Raw genomic sequence first — 14223 nt, 5'->3', positions numbered from 1 at the left:
GGAATAGAGGAATTAAGAGGACTTCTGTTTTACAAGTATTTGTGTAAAGGGAACTTGTAGGTAAAGTGCTGGATTTAACCCAATGAGAATGTCTGATGACCACCAAGAGCAATTTTGGAAATGTAGCCATTTCCAAGTTGATGTTTTGATGCAGAGAGCTGACTTTCCTTGTGTTTTTGCAGGTACAAAGGGGTCAGTATGGAGTTCAAAGGACAGAACTCTTGCCTGGTGACCGGGACAACCTGGCCATTCAGACCCGGGGTGGCCCAGAAAAGCATGAAGTAACTGGCTGGGTGCTGGTGAGTACCAAGAGCTGGCAAGAATTTTGTTCTTAGGATTAGACACTCACAGCCCTGGTAAATGTACCCAGTGTCCTGCTAGCCTGAAAAGTACTTCCTCTTCCACATCTCTGGAACAGCCTGACCAAGGAGTCGGTCATTGGTCCCATTTCAAAGGGAACTAAATAAAAGAAGAGTTGAAGTTGACTGGATGTTTTAGAAACAACCAATGAATTAATGAGAACTCAAAAAAATTTTTCCTAAAAGTTCAAAGCAAAATTCTTATGGGAAACTAAATGACCCAAGCATTATTTTAATTGAGTAGTGACTAATGAATATTTTAGTTTACATTTGATATTCAGATACTACTTAGAAATATCAAGGTTTCCCTAACATTGGTATGTGCACCTATCTAGTTTTTAACTTCAACAATATTTCAAAAGTTGCCCATGACATTTCCTCAGAGTATGAATCCTCTCAACAGACCATAAGTCTTCCAGCACAGGACTTGCACTACTTCTAATAGTATCTTTACTAAAATTCTTTGGTCATCTTAGGAAACTATGACATAATGGAAGCTACTAAAAGGAAAAAAAAAAAAAAAAAAAGCCACCACAGAAGAACTAAAGATCCTTTTTCTCCCCACAGGTATCTCCCCTAAGTAAGGAAGATGCTGGAGAATATGAGTGCCATGCATCCAATTCCCAAGGACAGGCTTCTGCATCAGCAAAAATTACAGTGGTTGATGCTTTACATGAAATACCAGTGAAAAAAGGTATATAATCAATCTCACAGCCACTTGAAAGAATAACTAGTGATTTGCTTAATAAACAGAACCAAGAATCAAAGCATCAAACATATCATTAGGGGGCTGGGACTATAGCTCAAGGTAAAGTGCTTGCCTGACAAGTGTGAGGCACTAGGTTGGATCCTAGGCAGCACATAAAAATAAATATACTGTGTGTTCATCTACAACTAAATAAATATTTTTTTAAAAAAACTATTAATAAAAATTCAGTAAAGTCAGGAATCCCCAAGGGCATTAAATATGCCATTAAAATGTAGAATACGTGGTTCCAAAAGAGTATTTGGATGGTTGATGAAGGCCAATATTATGACTTAGAAGCTTTCACCTTATCTTCAAGTAGAGTCAAAACTCAAACCTGACTGGAATTGCTTGTATTTCCCATAATCTTTTCTATCCACATGGCATTTATTTTTTAATGAGAGCTGGACCACGAAGTTAAGTTCCTTAACCTTGTTGGACCTCAACATGGTGTTTGTGAAATGTGCTCTTCCAGGCCTATAATAAGGTCCTCTTTTTTACATGGATCAATACAGCAGAACTGCCTTCCACATCTAACGTTGTATAGCTAAAATTCCCAGGAGGACCTCAGCATATCATTTATACTATTACCCAATATATCCCTTATCCCAAGGTAGAGATGGAGTCTTGCTATGTTGCCCAGGCTGGCCTTGAACTCCAGATTCAAAAGATCTTCCTGCCAAAGCCTCCAAAGTAACTGGGACAACAAGTGCAAATCACCATGCCTAACCCTTTATTTATGCATTTTAGCATCTTTATTTATTTGGAAACACTGAACTAAATGCTAATTAGAAAGTCAACCATGTCCATACATGCAACTAATTTTTATCTTTTTATCTTTTTAACAGGTGAAGGTGCTGAACTATAAACCTAAAAAAAATATTACTCAACAAGAGCTAAAAGTAGTCACAAATAACTACAACCCTGTTCTTGCCTAGTAACAAGTTTCTCTAATCCAATTCACTAATGCTTTAGTTATAGTCACTTGTTTTAACACAGGATACCAATTAAAGACAACACATCAAGACTATCTACAAAACTTTATTGTCTATTTACAGAAGAAAAACATGCATATCATTAAACAAAACAAATAAAATGCTTTCTATCGCAACTCAATACATTGTCATTTTTTAAAGCCATATCATAGAAGTAAAACAGGTTTTTTTTGTTGTTGTTTTTTGTACTGTGGATAAAACCCAGGGGTGCTCCAACACTGAGCTACATCCTCAGTCTTTTTATTCATTTATTTATTTGTAGATAGATACGGTCTAGCTAAATTGTTGAGGCTGGCCTTGAACTTGCCATCCTCCTGCCTCAGCCTCCCACATTGCTGTGATTACAGTCCTGCACCACTGTGCCCAGCAAGACATGGACATTTACAACAATGTGGTTGAGAATCCTTTAAAAGATTTAAACACTCATCATTCGAGGTGCAATACTCATAGACATAAGTTCCTGAAACAACAGCTTGCACGCATAAGGCATTCGCACCAAAGAAATCTGAAAAGAAAAAATAAATAGTAATTAGCAGACTGTATGCAAGTGACCCCATTTCTCTACCCGAGAAACAGGTTAAGGATTTGGTACTGTAGATGGCAAGTGAATGAGCAGCATTGAAGTGACCACCTATCCTGCCACCTTGCTTCATGGTGCTCCTTCCTCCCAGCAGGCTGTTTTGTTTCTTGCTATGTTGCCCAGGCTGGCCTTGAACTGTGTTGTTTTGTAGCTTTTTTGCCAGGCACAATTTGTATTCACCTCCTTGAACGGTTTAAGAAAAATTCATTGTTTAAAATTCCTATGCAAGGCCTTATTATTTCAAAGACATGAACAACTTGGATAGATTATATCAAACTTCAGCTGATTTGGAAAAATCTAAATATTTTTCCTTCTAAAACTAGGCATCTCTCATTCTGCTATCATGTATAACTAATTGGAACAAATTTAAAAAAAAAAAAACTAGGCATCTCACAGAGGTATGTTACCAAAATTGTGAAAAGGAAAACCTGTCCCACCACACTCAATCTGCCTGGATAAACAGCCTTACATGATTATATCCTTAAAAAAATGATCAGGGGCTGGGGTTGTAGCTCAGCCATAGAGCGCTCGCCTAGCCCATATGAGGCCCTGGGTTCAATCCTCTGCACCACATATAAATAAAAAAAAAATAAAGGTATTGTGTCCACCTACAATTAAATTTTTTTTTTTAAAAAAGCCCACAATCTGAGTTCCTTTCCTTAAAAAGAAAAAAAGATCAAGTCTATACACACCTGGGTTTTATTGCGGCAGCCCCTGCATTCATATGTATGGGTCCTGGTGTTAGCAATTGCCATTATTCCACAAAGATTGCAAACATGAACCTGATATGGATCTGATGCCTCAAACAATCTTTCTCTTAAAAACTGGGCTGCACCATGGGCAATCTGACAATCTCGTTCCATTTCTCCAAAACGCAGGCCACCATCACTATTGAGGGGAAAACATCAGATTATTTTGTGCTTATCTTTAATTATAAACACCACCTTGACTAACAGCAAAGGTTAAGAATGATATTAGTAAACAAAGAGAATCCAGCTTTAATTTATATATCCTAGTGTTATGGTTTAGATGTGGTGTCCCCAAAAAACTCTTGTGTGAGACAGTGCAAGAAGGTTCAAAGGAGAAATGACTGGGTTGTAAGAGTCTTAACCCATCAGTGAATTAATCCCCTAAACAGGGATTAACTAAATGGTAACTGAAGTGGTAGGGTGTGGCTCAAGGAGGTGGGAATTAGGGCATGGCTTTGGGGTATATATTTGTATCTGGCAAGTGGAGATCTCTCTCTCTTTGCTCCTGATCACCAAGCAGGCTAATTCCCTCTGCCACACTCTTCCACCATGATGTTCTGCATTACCTTGAGCCCCAAGAAATGGAGCCAGCCTTCTATGGACTAAGACCTCTGAAACCCTGAGCTCTCAAATAAACTTTTCCTCCTTTACAATTGTTCTGGTCAGATCTTTTAGTCACAGCAGCAAAATAGCCAACTAAAACACCTAGCATTCTCTCTGCCTGGTAGGAGAGAAAGAAGCCTAACAACATTTGATGTTCATTAAAAGGTACCCAAATGGAAGATAACATTAGATCTCAAGTATAGCATATAATTTTCCTCATAAAATACAAAGTGTATAGGCTCATCATGTTATCATTTAACTTTCTAGAATTCAACTGTATATTCAAAAGTGAATTAAAAAGTCAATCTAAACAAAGCAGCTTCTCAATGAATGAGTCTCCCAGGAAGGAAAGCCTGAAATAAAAGCAATGTTGGCAACTGTAATAGAAAAACAGGTTTCCCCAACACAGAAATGAAACACATTGTACAAGTGGATGATGGCAATTTTCATAACATAAAATACATAAAATAAAACCAATGGGTTTATTATAGTATTACAAAAATAAAAAAGTTCCTGCTGAGCCACGTGTGGTGGTGCACACCTGTAATCCCAGTAGTTCGGGAGGCTGAGGCAGGAGAACCAGGAATTCAAAGCCAGCCTCAGCAATTTAGCAAGAAGCTTAAGCAACTCAGTGAGATCCTGTCTCTAAGTAAAATACAAAATAGGGCTGGAGATGTGGCTCAGTGGTTGAATGCCCCTGAGTTCAATCCCTGGTACCCCACCCCCCAAAAAAAGGTTCTCCTGATAGGCAGAATCACAGCCTCTGGGACAAGAGTCCCCTGAGTTTCTTTAAAAAAAAAAAAAAGTCATTGTTCAACTTTGGAAAATGCTAAACAACCTTTACCCTGCCTTTACCATAAGAACTACATAACAGGTAACTAGTTAAAGAAAAATGAGAAGTAGTCCAGCTAATGAAGAAGGAATGATAAAAATTAGAATCTCATCAGTTTGCAATCCCTTTTTCATCAAGGGTTTAAGGCAATGATCATCAGTAGCTACTAAAATCATAAAAAGAAAGGCAACCAGACATTGGAAGTACATAATACCACCTAAGAGGTATTACTGTAGAAATCTCAAGCCTGAGGCCAGGCATGGTAGCACATGCCTGTAATTCCAGGAATTTGAGACACTGAGACAGGAAATTACAAGTTCAAGGTCAGCCTCAGCAATTTAGTGAGACCCTGTCTCAAAATAACTTAGGGGTATAGCTCAGTGGTACTGCACACTAAGTTCAATCCTCAGTACATTAAAAACAAACAAACAAACAAACAAAACCTCAAACCCTAAATATCAAACTTTTTGATCAAATTAGCTATTTATTAAAAAAAAAAAAACACAGCCCTGAGATGTAATCAGCAAAATCCAGACTAGTTAAAAAATCTCCAAAATAGTCCCATTTCTTCAATAAACTAGAAGAAGAAAAGGATGGAGGTCAACTTATAGATTTATTTTTTTTCTTTAAAGAACTTAAGAAACATCAATTTCAGGGCTAGAATTGGGCTCAGTGGTAGCACTTGCCTAGCTGTGAGACACTGGGTTCAAGTCTTGGCACCACATAAATATTTTAAGGATCAACTGACAACTAAAAAACAAAAAAAGAAACATCAATTGCAAAACATGACCTTATTTGCATCCTGATTAAAAACCAACAAACAGTTTAAAGAATTATGTAATAACTACAAATTTGAACTCTTGAGTATTTAATAATATTAAAAAGGTTTTGTGGGCTGGGATTGTGACTCAGTGGCAGAGAGGTTGCCTCACAAGTATGAGGCATTGGGTTCAATCCTCAGCACCACCTAAAAATAAATAAATAAAATAAAGGTATTGTGTCCATCTACAACTAAAAAAATATTTTTAAAAAGGTATTGTGGTTAGGGTCTTTTTAAAATATACTAATCTTTTAAAGCAGAGTCTCTCAAAGTATGCTCGGTAGACCGCCTGAGGGTCAAAAGTATTTCTATAATACTACCAACAAGTACTATTTGCCTATTTCACTGTGCTCACATTTGCACTGCTGATGTAAAAGTGAATAAAAACCAGTGACACCTTAGCACAAATCAAGGCAAATACAACTATACCAGAAGTTGTATAGTTGTATTTGCACTCTAAGTAAAGGTCAGTTTTACTTAAGAAAATCTTTTTTTTTTGTAGTGCTAAGTATTTAAACAAGGGCCTCACACATTCTAGGCAAGCACTCTACCAACTGAGCTACATTCTCAGCCCAAGAATGTCCTTAATGAAACAGTAGAAATGATTATCAAACCTGACCCTTTTTAATATTCCAAACAAAAAGGAAGTCCTCAAAAAGCACATCTGCTATATAATGAAGATGGCTGTCTTGGCAGAAAAGCACTTGCACAATTCTGAACAAGTCACTTCTCTCATAGAGCATACTTTTTCTACCTGAAAGCCAGCTGACACCAACCATGTTATCATCAACATTCACACAAACAATGTTAATTCAAACTTAGATATCTGGCAGACAAAGAAATGAACAAGAAATGAAAGAAAATGAACAAAGTGAACTTTTCACTCCAAGAATAACAATTTTGAGCATCTGTTGAAAATCATGATTAAAAATTTGACCTAAGCAAAAAAAAAAAAATCAGAATTTTGGAAAACCACCCACAACCACAGGCTTCATACTTCTCAGTGAAGGCTTTTCTAAATGACATCAGCGGTGATATTAACAAATGCAATTCTTTGACACACACACGTGTGTAATGAAATGTGTCAACATTTGAAATTCTGTATACCTCAATGAACCAATATTTTCCAAATGACCAATCATGATGCTTCAATACATTTGGAAAATAACTGCAGGGCTGGGGCTGAAGCTCAGTAGTAGAGCAGCACTTGCTTCACACTAGGGATTTAACCCAGAGGCACTCTACAATGAGCCCTATCCCTTATTTTTATAAATTTGTTATAGCTCTTTTTGTTTTTAAAATTGTGAAAGCTGGCCTTGAACTTGCAATCCTCCTGCCTCAGCCTCCAAGTCCCTGGAATTACAGGTATGTACCACCATACCTGGTCCAGTTTTAATTTCTAACATAATAAGTATTAATATATACCTGACTTGCATGAACAAAAGCTCTCTAGGGTCACAGGATCAAGAAATTTGAGAACTACTCTTTTATAAATATATCTGAAATATTTTTAAAAAAACTTATATGATGTCTGGGCCTAGTTGAAAAATAATCATGAGTTATTCCAAGTGGGGAGATGGATTTGGTTATAAAATTGGTCATGAGTTGATAACTAGAAGTGGGGTGACAGGAACATTGGCATTTATTATACAACGATCCCTATTCTTACATGTTTGACATTTTTCAAATAAACAACTAATTAATAACAAAGATGATGAAGAAGTGCTCTTACCGAGATCTCCCCTCCATGGGCTGTCTATTTAGGATCTGAATAGGTCCCCTAGCACGAGAATGAATTTTGTCATCCACCATATGTTTCAAACGCTGGTAGTAAGTCGGGCCAATAAAAATTTGTGATGTGATTTTTCGACCAGTGAACCCATTGTAGAGGACCTGAAACAGACAGATTTTTGAAGCACAGAATTAAATATATTAAACAAGTTCAAAGGACATATGTACATGTACTATATAATTCCATTTGTAAAATCAAAACTAATGTATAATGTTAGCAGTCAAGAGAGTGGCTAGCTTGCAGTGTGGGTGGGAGATAGTGACTGGAAGGGAGCTTCTAGGCATAAAACAATCATTTTCCTTTCTAGATCCTGACATTAGTCATGCAGGTGTGTTTGTTTTGTGAAAATTCATCAAGCTGTCCATTTATGATTTGTTTACATATTTGAAAATATGTACTATACTTCAATAAAAGGTTTGATTTTTAAGAATAAAACTACACACATACAAAAAAGGAATACACATAACAAATTACTACAGTAATAGAAAATATACCTCATTTCCTCTGAGATGGTAGCCATAATCAGACAAAAGATTAGAAATCTTCTGTACATTAACAGCATCATTAAATGGAGTAGCATCACCAATTTCACCCTTGTTAGCTGATACCTTTGAAATAAAAGTATTGAAAATGATACTTCACACCAATTAAAAAAGAAATCTTAATAAAAATGCTGCTTCCATTTTGTTTCCCCTTAGAAGTTATACATTAATAAAAATACATTCAACTATAAAAACTCTTTCTGTAGTAAGGAAAATTTAGGACTTAAAAGCTGTAAAATATCAAGACTCATTTTATTAATATCTTCCACAAAATATTCATAACAAATCAATTAATCTAAAGAGGAAAAACTCAAATTATAAGCCTTCAAATACAAATCTACCCATGGGCTAATGTATAAAAAGATAGACTCCCAAATACTTTTGCTGGCTCAAGGAAAATGACATCATTCATGTATAAGCCTATAGCCGTTCTATCTTATTAAGACACTTAACATTAGAAAACCTCCACGGAAAGATAGATGCACAGCTGAAAATATAGCTATAAAATTACTTAGTTCACAATGAACTAACTACCAATAAATTAATTCTTCCATCTGTAGAAAAGAACCAGTTAATAAGATAACCATCTTTGTAGATAGAAGTTAACGTGTCTTAAAAAATTCTTTCTTAGCCATAATTTTGCAAATTAAAAAAAAAAAAAGAAAGTGGAGGAAGGCAGAATTGTAAATAATTTGAAAGCAAGAAAATAAGTATATAGCTTTAAACAAAGTGTCCTGGCTCAAATATAAGAGAAATAATCTATCATCATTTTGAGAAAAATCATCATTGTACAACCTATATTTTTCAAGACAATCTCTTACCTTCCCTTGAAGACATTCAATCAAGTGACCAATAGTCATACGAGAGGGAATGGCATGGGGATTTATGATGATATCAGGGGTAATACCTTCACAGGTAAAAGGCATATCCTATAAAGAAAATATTTTCAGTAAAAAAACTTAAAAGAAACTGAAAATCTTACTTTTATTTTCAAAACCAAAACTGACATCGTCCCCAAATTTTGCATGTCCTAAATCTGTTCAAGGTGGTATGTTCACATTCAACACTAAAATTTAAGATTTAAAGAAGATTGTGAGAAGTACTGCCCATAAAAGAATAAACTACACTATGTTTAAAAAAAAAAAAAAACTGTGATTTAATAAAATGTTCAACAAAACTTTGGGTTAGGAGTGAGTGAGATCAAAGATACCTACCTCTTGTCTATACTGAATACCACAGGTACCCTTCTGACCATGTCGACTAGCAAATTTGTCTCCAATTTGTGGAATTCTAACAGAGCGTACCTAAATTCACATAAAAATAGGTGAAGTGAAGTTGGTTTATTTCCTAAAACCAGTTACACAGAATGAATAAATTATACTCACCCTTATTTTACAAAACTTATATCCTTCCTGGTTGAGAGTTACCATAACCTGATCCACAATGCCTGTCTCGCTGGTTCTAAGGAAAGTGCTACAGTCTCTCTTGGTATAGCGTCTATTGGTACTCTCCAATTCATCTTCATTTTCAGGCAAGGTGACTGTTTTGCCTATAATAACATCATCTCCAGATACACGAACTCCTGGAGCTATCAAACCGTCGTCATCCAGCTTGTCATAAATGGCATGCCTCATACCTGTGAGAAAACAGACATAGAATTTTCTGAAATGATATTCCCATACAGAAAAGTAATGAAAACGTCCCACAATCCCCAACAAAGATTAAAATTCACACACATCAACAAGTTCTAAGTCAGTGGGAAGTTCACAGAAATCTCTACCATCACAAATCACGTTTAGTAATAAGTGCTTATTGCAAATATTACAAACTATGCTGAATTCTGTAATGCCTCATTTTTAAAATAAAGTCTGTAAGGAAAAAGAACACTGGACTGAGCAGATGGTCCCATGACAGACATCTACTGAGTGGCTTTGGGTAAGTGTGTGTGTTGCCATCTCCACATCATATGAGACAAAGAAAATCTGTGTCCTCTGCACATGTCTTCTCACAGAATGATGAATTCCATCTTGTGCTGTCTTAACTCCACTGAACATCAATTCACTACCACATAAAACACCCAATGGAAATGAAGTAACAGGAACAAACCTAAGGAAATGGAATGTTTACCTTTATGCAATGCCTATGAGAAGTCAAAATTGTAGAAGACACCACATCCCCCGGGAACATCCCATCTATCCCACTGTATAAGTAGTTTTTACATATCTATGAAAATAAATAACAACTAGAAAGTAAATTTGAGTTTTCCATTAGAAACAGCAAATATTTGATATGTTCTCATTTATTTTTTAAATGTTTACAAATATTACAGTCACACCACAGTCTGGGAGAGAAAAGGAGAGCTCCCATGAAAATGTACAAACTGAAAAACAAGTATAAATACAGAACAGTGAGAACAGGGCTACAAGGTACAGCCCATGAATTACGTAGCCTCTTTGATTTTTAAATTTCCTCCCCTTGCAGGACGACCATGAGGGAAAGTCTATAATAGGAACATTTCTTGAAGGTGCAAAGAGTTTGGGCAAATACATCATGAATTCTAAGAATAACATGAAAACACATTCCCATATTACAAAATAAGGGGGGCAAGGGGCACAACCTGGCAAAATTACTTAAGAAAACTACAATAAACAATTTAAATGTCAGTATCACTTACCTTGGCATGTTTCACGTGTAGGCTTCTCAAAAACCTCTTCTTGATCAAATCCTTTTTTAGACTCCTGTTCTTTGTATGAGCGATAGAAAACAGACCTAAAAACACATGGTTTGAAAGATAACTCCCATTTTTCTATTAAGTAAAAGGACTTGGAATATACTAACAATTTTTCATTTAATTGATATTTGGGAGATTATCTAAGCCATGGATCTAGGGACAAGAGTAACTGCACTAAGGATCAAAGTTCAATCTTAAATGGGCTACACACATGTAGCATTTGACTCAAAATCTTAACCACCTGGAAACACAAGTGGGACAAGGAAGGACTCACGGTCACTGAGACCAAACTCCTACCCAATACAAGAAAATTCCCTTCATAATAAACCTGAGAGCTTGTCACCCAGGGTCTGCTTAGACATTTCCAGTAACAAGTTTTCATAGTAAGTCATAATGTTCACCCTCTGAAACTACACAGGAGCGGAGGAGGGGAAAAACCCATCTTCCCCTCTAAAGTCTCTATTTTTTAAATAACCTTCATAGGCCATAGATTAGAGATCAATAATTTTGTCAATAAAACCACCGAAGTGAAGTATAACAGAAAACATAGTGAAAGAAAAAACACTTCGCATTTTAACAGTACTTACTGATGAGTTCTAATATTATGAGTTTTGGGTTTTTTTTAATTTATTTTTGGTACCAGGGATTGAAGCCAGAGGTGATTAATCACTGAACCACATTCCCAGCCCTTTTCAGTTTTTTATTTTGAGATAGGGCCTTGCTAAGTTGCTGAAGCCAGCTTGCAATCCTCCTGCCTCAGTCTCCCAGGTTGCCTGGATTACAGGCATAAGCCAACATGTTTGGCTCATTTCTTCTTTGTATGTTTCTATATTATCTAAATGCAAATGTGTATTTGCTTACAAAAGAAAAGACCCAACCAAAATATTAACATCTGAAAATTCAGAGGGACACAAGCAGCAGTATCCTCAGCTATCTGGACCATCAATCAGGCCTTTTGCTTTTGGGAGCAGGGCATAGTCAAACCTATTTTAACTATTTTTTATTTTTTTAAAAAATAATATTTCCACTGTATATCTGTTTTGACAAATTTTATAAGAAGCTGACCTGAAAAAGCCTCGGTCTACAGCTGAACGATTCATGATAACGGAGTCTTCTTGATTATATCCAGTGTATGATGCAATGGCCACAATTGAGTTGATACCTACCATGAATTTAAAAGCATTTATTAAATCATTATCCAGGGGGCAAAGAAAAAGAGCCCTTTCTTTGAAATCCATTTTACTCAATCATATTTGCCATAAATGCTTTGGGTGTTTTTAATCATGGCAATTGTCAGTCTACTCTTCCTTGATTAAGAGTCTGTGAGATAACTACTCTGCTGGCTAAATGTTTCATACAAGCAAATCCTAAGCCTGACATTCCCAATGTATCCACTTTTATAATCAATAATTATGCACACAAGTTACCTCATAATTATAATACCTCCCTAAGTCAAGTTCTATGATCTGCTCATAGCAACTCTATGCTTCAAACAAGGTGCTACTGAGAAGCTACCTAAATAATTTATCTATGATCCCAAAGTTAATAAGGCAATAAGCTCAAGCCCCAGCTCCTTGCCTCCTGATTTCCAGTCTTAAGTTTGAAACTGGTACTACCCTGCTCCTCTCCCTATCCTACCGAAAAAATGGCACTGTATTTCCCACCACAAAGCATTTCTTGTTTGCTTCCCCAAAAACGACTTTGATAAATTTATAGATAAAGTAACAAGTATTAAAGAGAGAAGACCTAGTCCCCAGGAACCAGGCACTGGGAAGGGTGGGGTAGAAAGAAAGAAAAGACAAAACAAACCCCAAACACCACACCACTATAAAACAGTAAACTGCAATATTAGAAACAAAACACAATTGAACGTGAGTGGGTTTTTAATAAACATAACTGACATACATCAATCAATATGCGAATCACCAGATTTTCTAAGAATTAAAATTCACTCAAATCTGAACATATAGTTAACACAGCAACACAATTTATACTTATAATTTGTACTCCACATTTGAAACTACAGAATACAAAGAACTAAAATTTAAATGACTGAATATTTTGGCTGTATGAATAAATCATTAATATTTGCCTCCTTAAAGTTAAATTCAATTTTTAAAAAACATTCATTTACTCTTTTTTTGTTCCAAGTACTGGTGATTGAACCTAGCCCTACCATTAAGTCTCATTAAGTTGCCCAGGCTGGCCTTAACTATCAATCCTCTTGACTCATCCTCCTGAGTCACTGTATTAATGGGGTATACCGCACTTGGCTCATTTACTCCTTTACGTGTACAATAGGGGAGCAACAATTCTAACAAGTAGAGAGGTACAGATAAGGGGTGGCAGGAACTACAGACACAAAACATAGTCACTTACTCTACAGGGTAAGTGGGTTCATAATGTAGCCATGCAGCTGGTGTCAGGTATGGCCAGGGCCAAGAATTCAACCAAGATGGGGTTATATAAATAGACTGAGCAAATATATTGAGAACAAAGAGAGCTAGGAGTCTCATGATCAGGGAATGGAATTCTACAATAAACTTCACTGTTGGAATGGGATAGGAATACTGGGATGAACCGATGGTTAATATACAGACATAAATTGCCAGCACAAAACAAAAAACAGACACAAGTATCTAAGTGTGCATATGTATATGTTTAGCTCTATCAGCTGAAAAGAATTACAAAGAATGATTTTTAATTAGCAATGAGCACACCTACCACCCACATTCTGGTTTCTAAATACTATCTTCCACCAAAAAGAGAAATGGCTGAGTCTAGGTTTACGAGAAGAAAAGCACAAGATAAGGCAAAATGTAAAGAAGTGCTGAAACAATGATACGGACCTATCAGAAGTCATCTTGAAGCCAGGCATGGTGGTACATGGAAACTGAGGCAGGACGATTGCAAGATCAAAGTCAGTCTAGGCAACTTAGTGAGATGCTGTCTCAAAATTAAAAATTTTTAAAAAACTGGGGAGGTGGCCAGGCATAGAATACCCCTGGGTTCAATCTCCAGTATCCTGAAGGGGGCAAAAAAGAATTCTTAAAGATGATCCTACTGGCTTAAATCTGGAACAATGTGAATATCAAAGTAAGGAATGATAGAATTGCAAGCCACCATTTGGCAGCAATCATCATCTGACAAAGAACATTTATATGATCTCAAACTATCTCCCACAAAAGACTTATAACTTACTAATAAGTACAAAACACAATTAACAAGTAAAGAAACCTGACAGTCACTGGGATTGCTGACTACCTGGGTGTCAATGTTGACCTGATGGACTAAGGACAATGTCCTTGTTTTTAAGAAACATACCCTAAAGAATTAAAGATTCATATGGCTTCTACAACTTACTTTTACATGGTTCAGGAAAAAAGAGAAAAGGAAGAAAATGATAAGGCAAACATGACAAAATGTTAACTAAGAAATCTGGATAAAGATTATTAAGAATTGGATGCAATGGCAC

At 36.1% G+C, this 14223-nt stretch overlaps 2 protein-coding genes across 3 annotated transcripts in view; one reads left to right on the top strand and one right to left on the bottom strand.

Moving 5' to 3' along the window:
- Igfbp7 (insulin like growth factor binding protein 7) overlaps nt 1–2220 on the top strand; it is a 67092-nt gene extending 64872 nt beyond the window's left edge. Inside the window, exons 3-5 of the mRNA XM_015481769.2 lie at nt 183–299; nt 927–1053; nt 1953–2220. Of these exons, the coding sequence (XP_015337255.1) occupies nt 183–299; nt 927–1053; nt 1953–1972 (264 nt within the window). The 3' untranslated portion in view covers nt 1973–2220. The remainder of the gene's footprint in view (nt 1–182; nt 300–926; nt 1054–1952) is intronic.
- Nucleotides 2126–14223, bottom strand: part of Polr2b (RNA polymerase II subunit B) — a 45264-nt gene continuing 33166 nt past the window's right edge. For both annotated transcript variants that reach the window (XM_015482141.2, XM_048784542.1), the window contains 9 exons: nt 11814–11910; nt 10692–10786; nt 9403–9653; nt 9232–9321; nt 8839–8946; nt 7970–8083; nt 7416–7576; nt 3372–3567; nt 2126–2604 (listed from right to left, as the gene is read on the bottom strand). In XM_015482141.2, the coding sequence (XP_015337627.1) occupies nt 2515–2604; nt 3372–3567; nt 7416–7576; nt 7970–8083; nt 8839–8946; nt 9232–9321; nt 9403–9653; nt 10692–10786; nt 11814–11910 (1202 nt within the window). In that variant the 3' untranslated portion in view covers nt 2126–2514. The remainder of the gene's footprint in view (nt 2605–3371; nt 3568–7415; nt 7577–7969; nt 8084–8838; nt 8947–9231; nt 9322–9402; nt 9654–10691; nt 10787–11813; nt 11911–14223) is intronic.

The sequence above is a fragment of the Marmota marmota genome, unplaced genomic scaffold (genome assembly GCF_001458135.2).
Source record: "Marmota marmota marmota unplaced genomic scaffold, marMar, whole genome shotgun sequence".
Taxonomy (NCBI): domain Eukaryota; kingdom Metazoa; phylum Chordata; class Mammalia; order Rodentia; family Sciuridae; genus Marmota; species Marmota marmota.
Note: the sequence above shows the minus strand (reverse complement) of the source record. Positions and strands in the feature narration are given on the sequence as shown.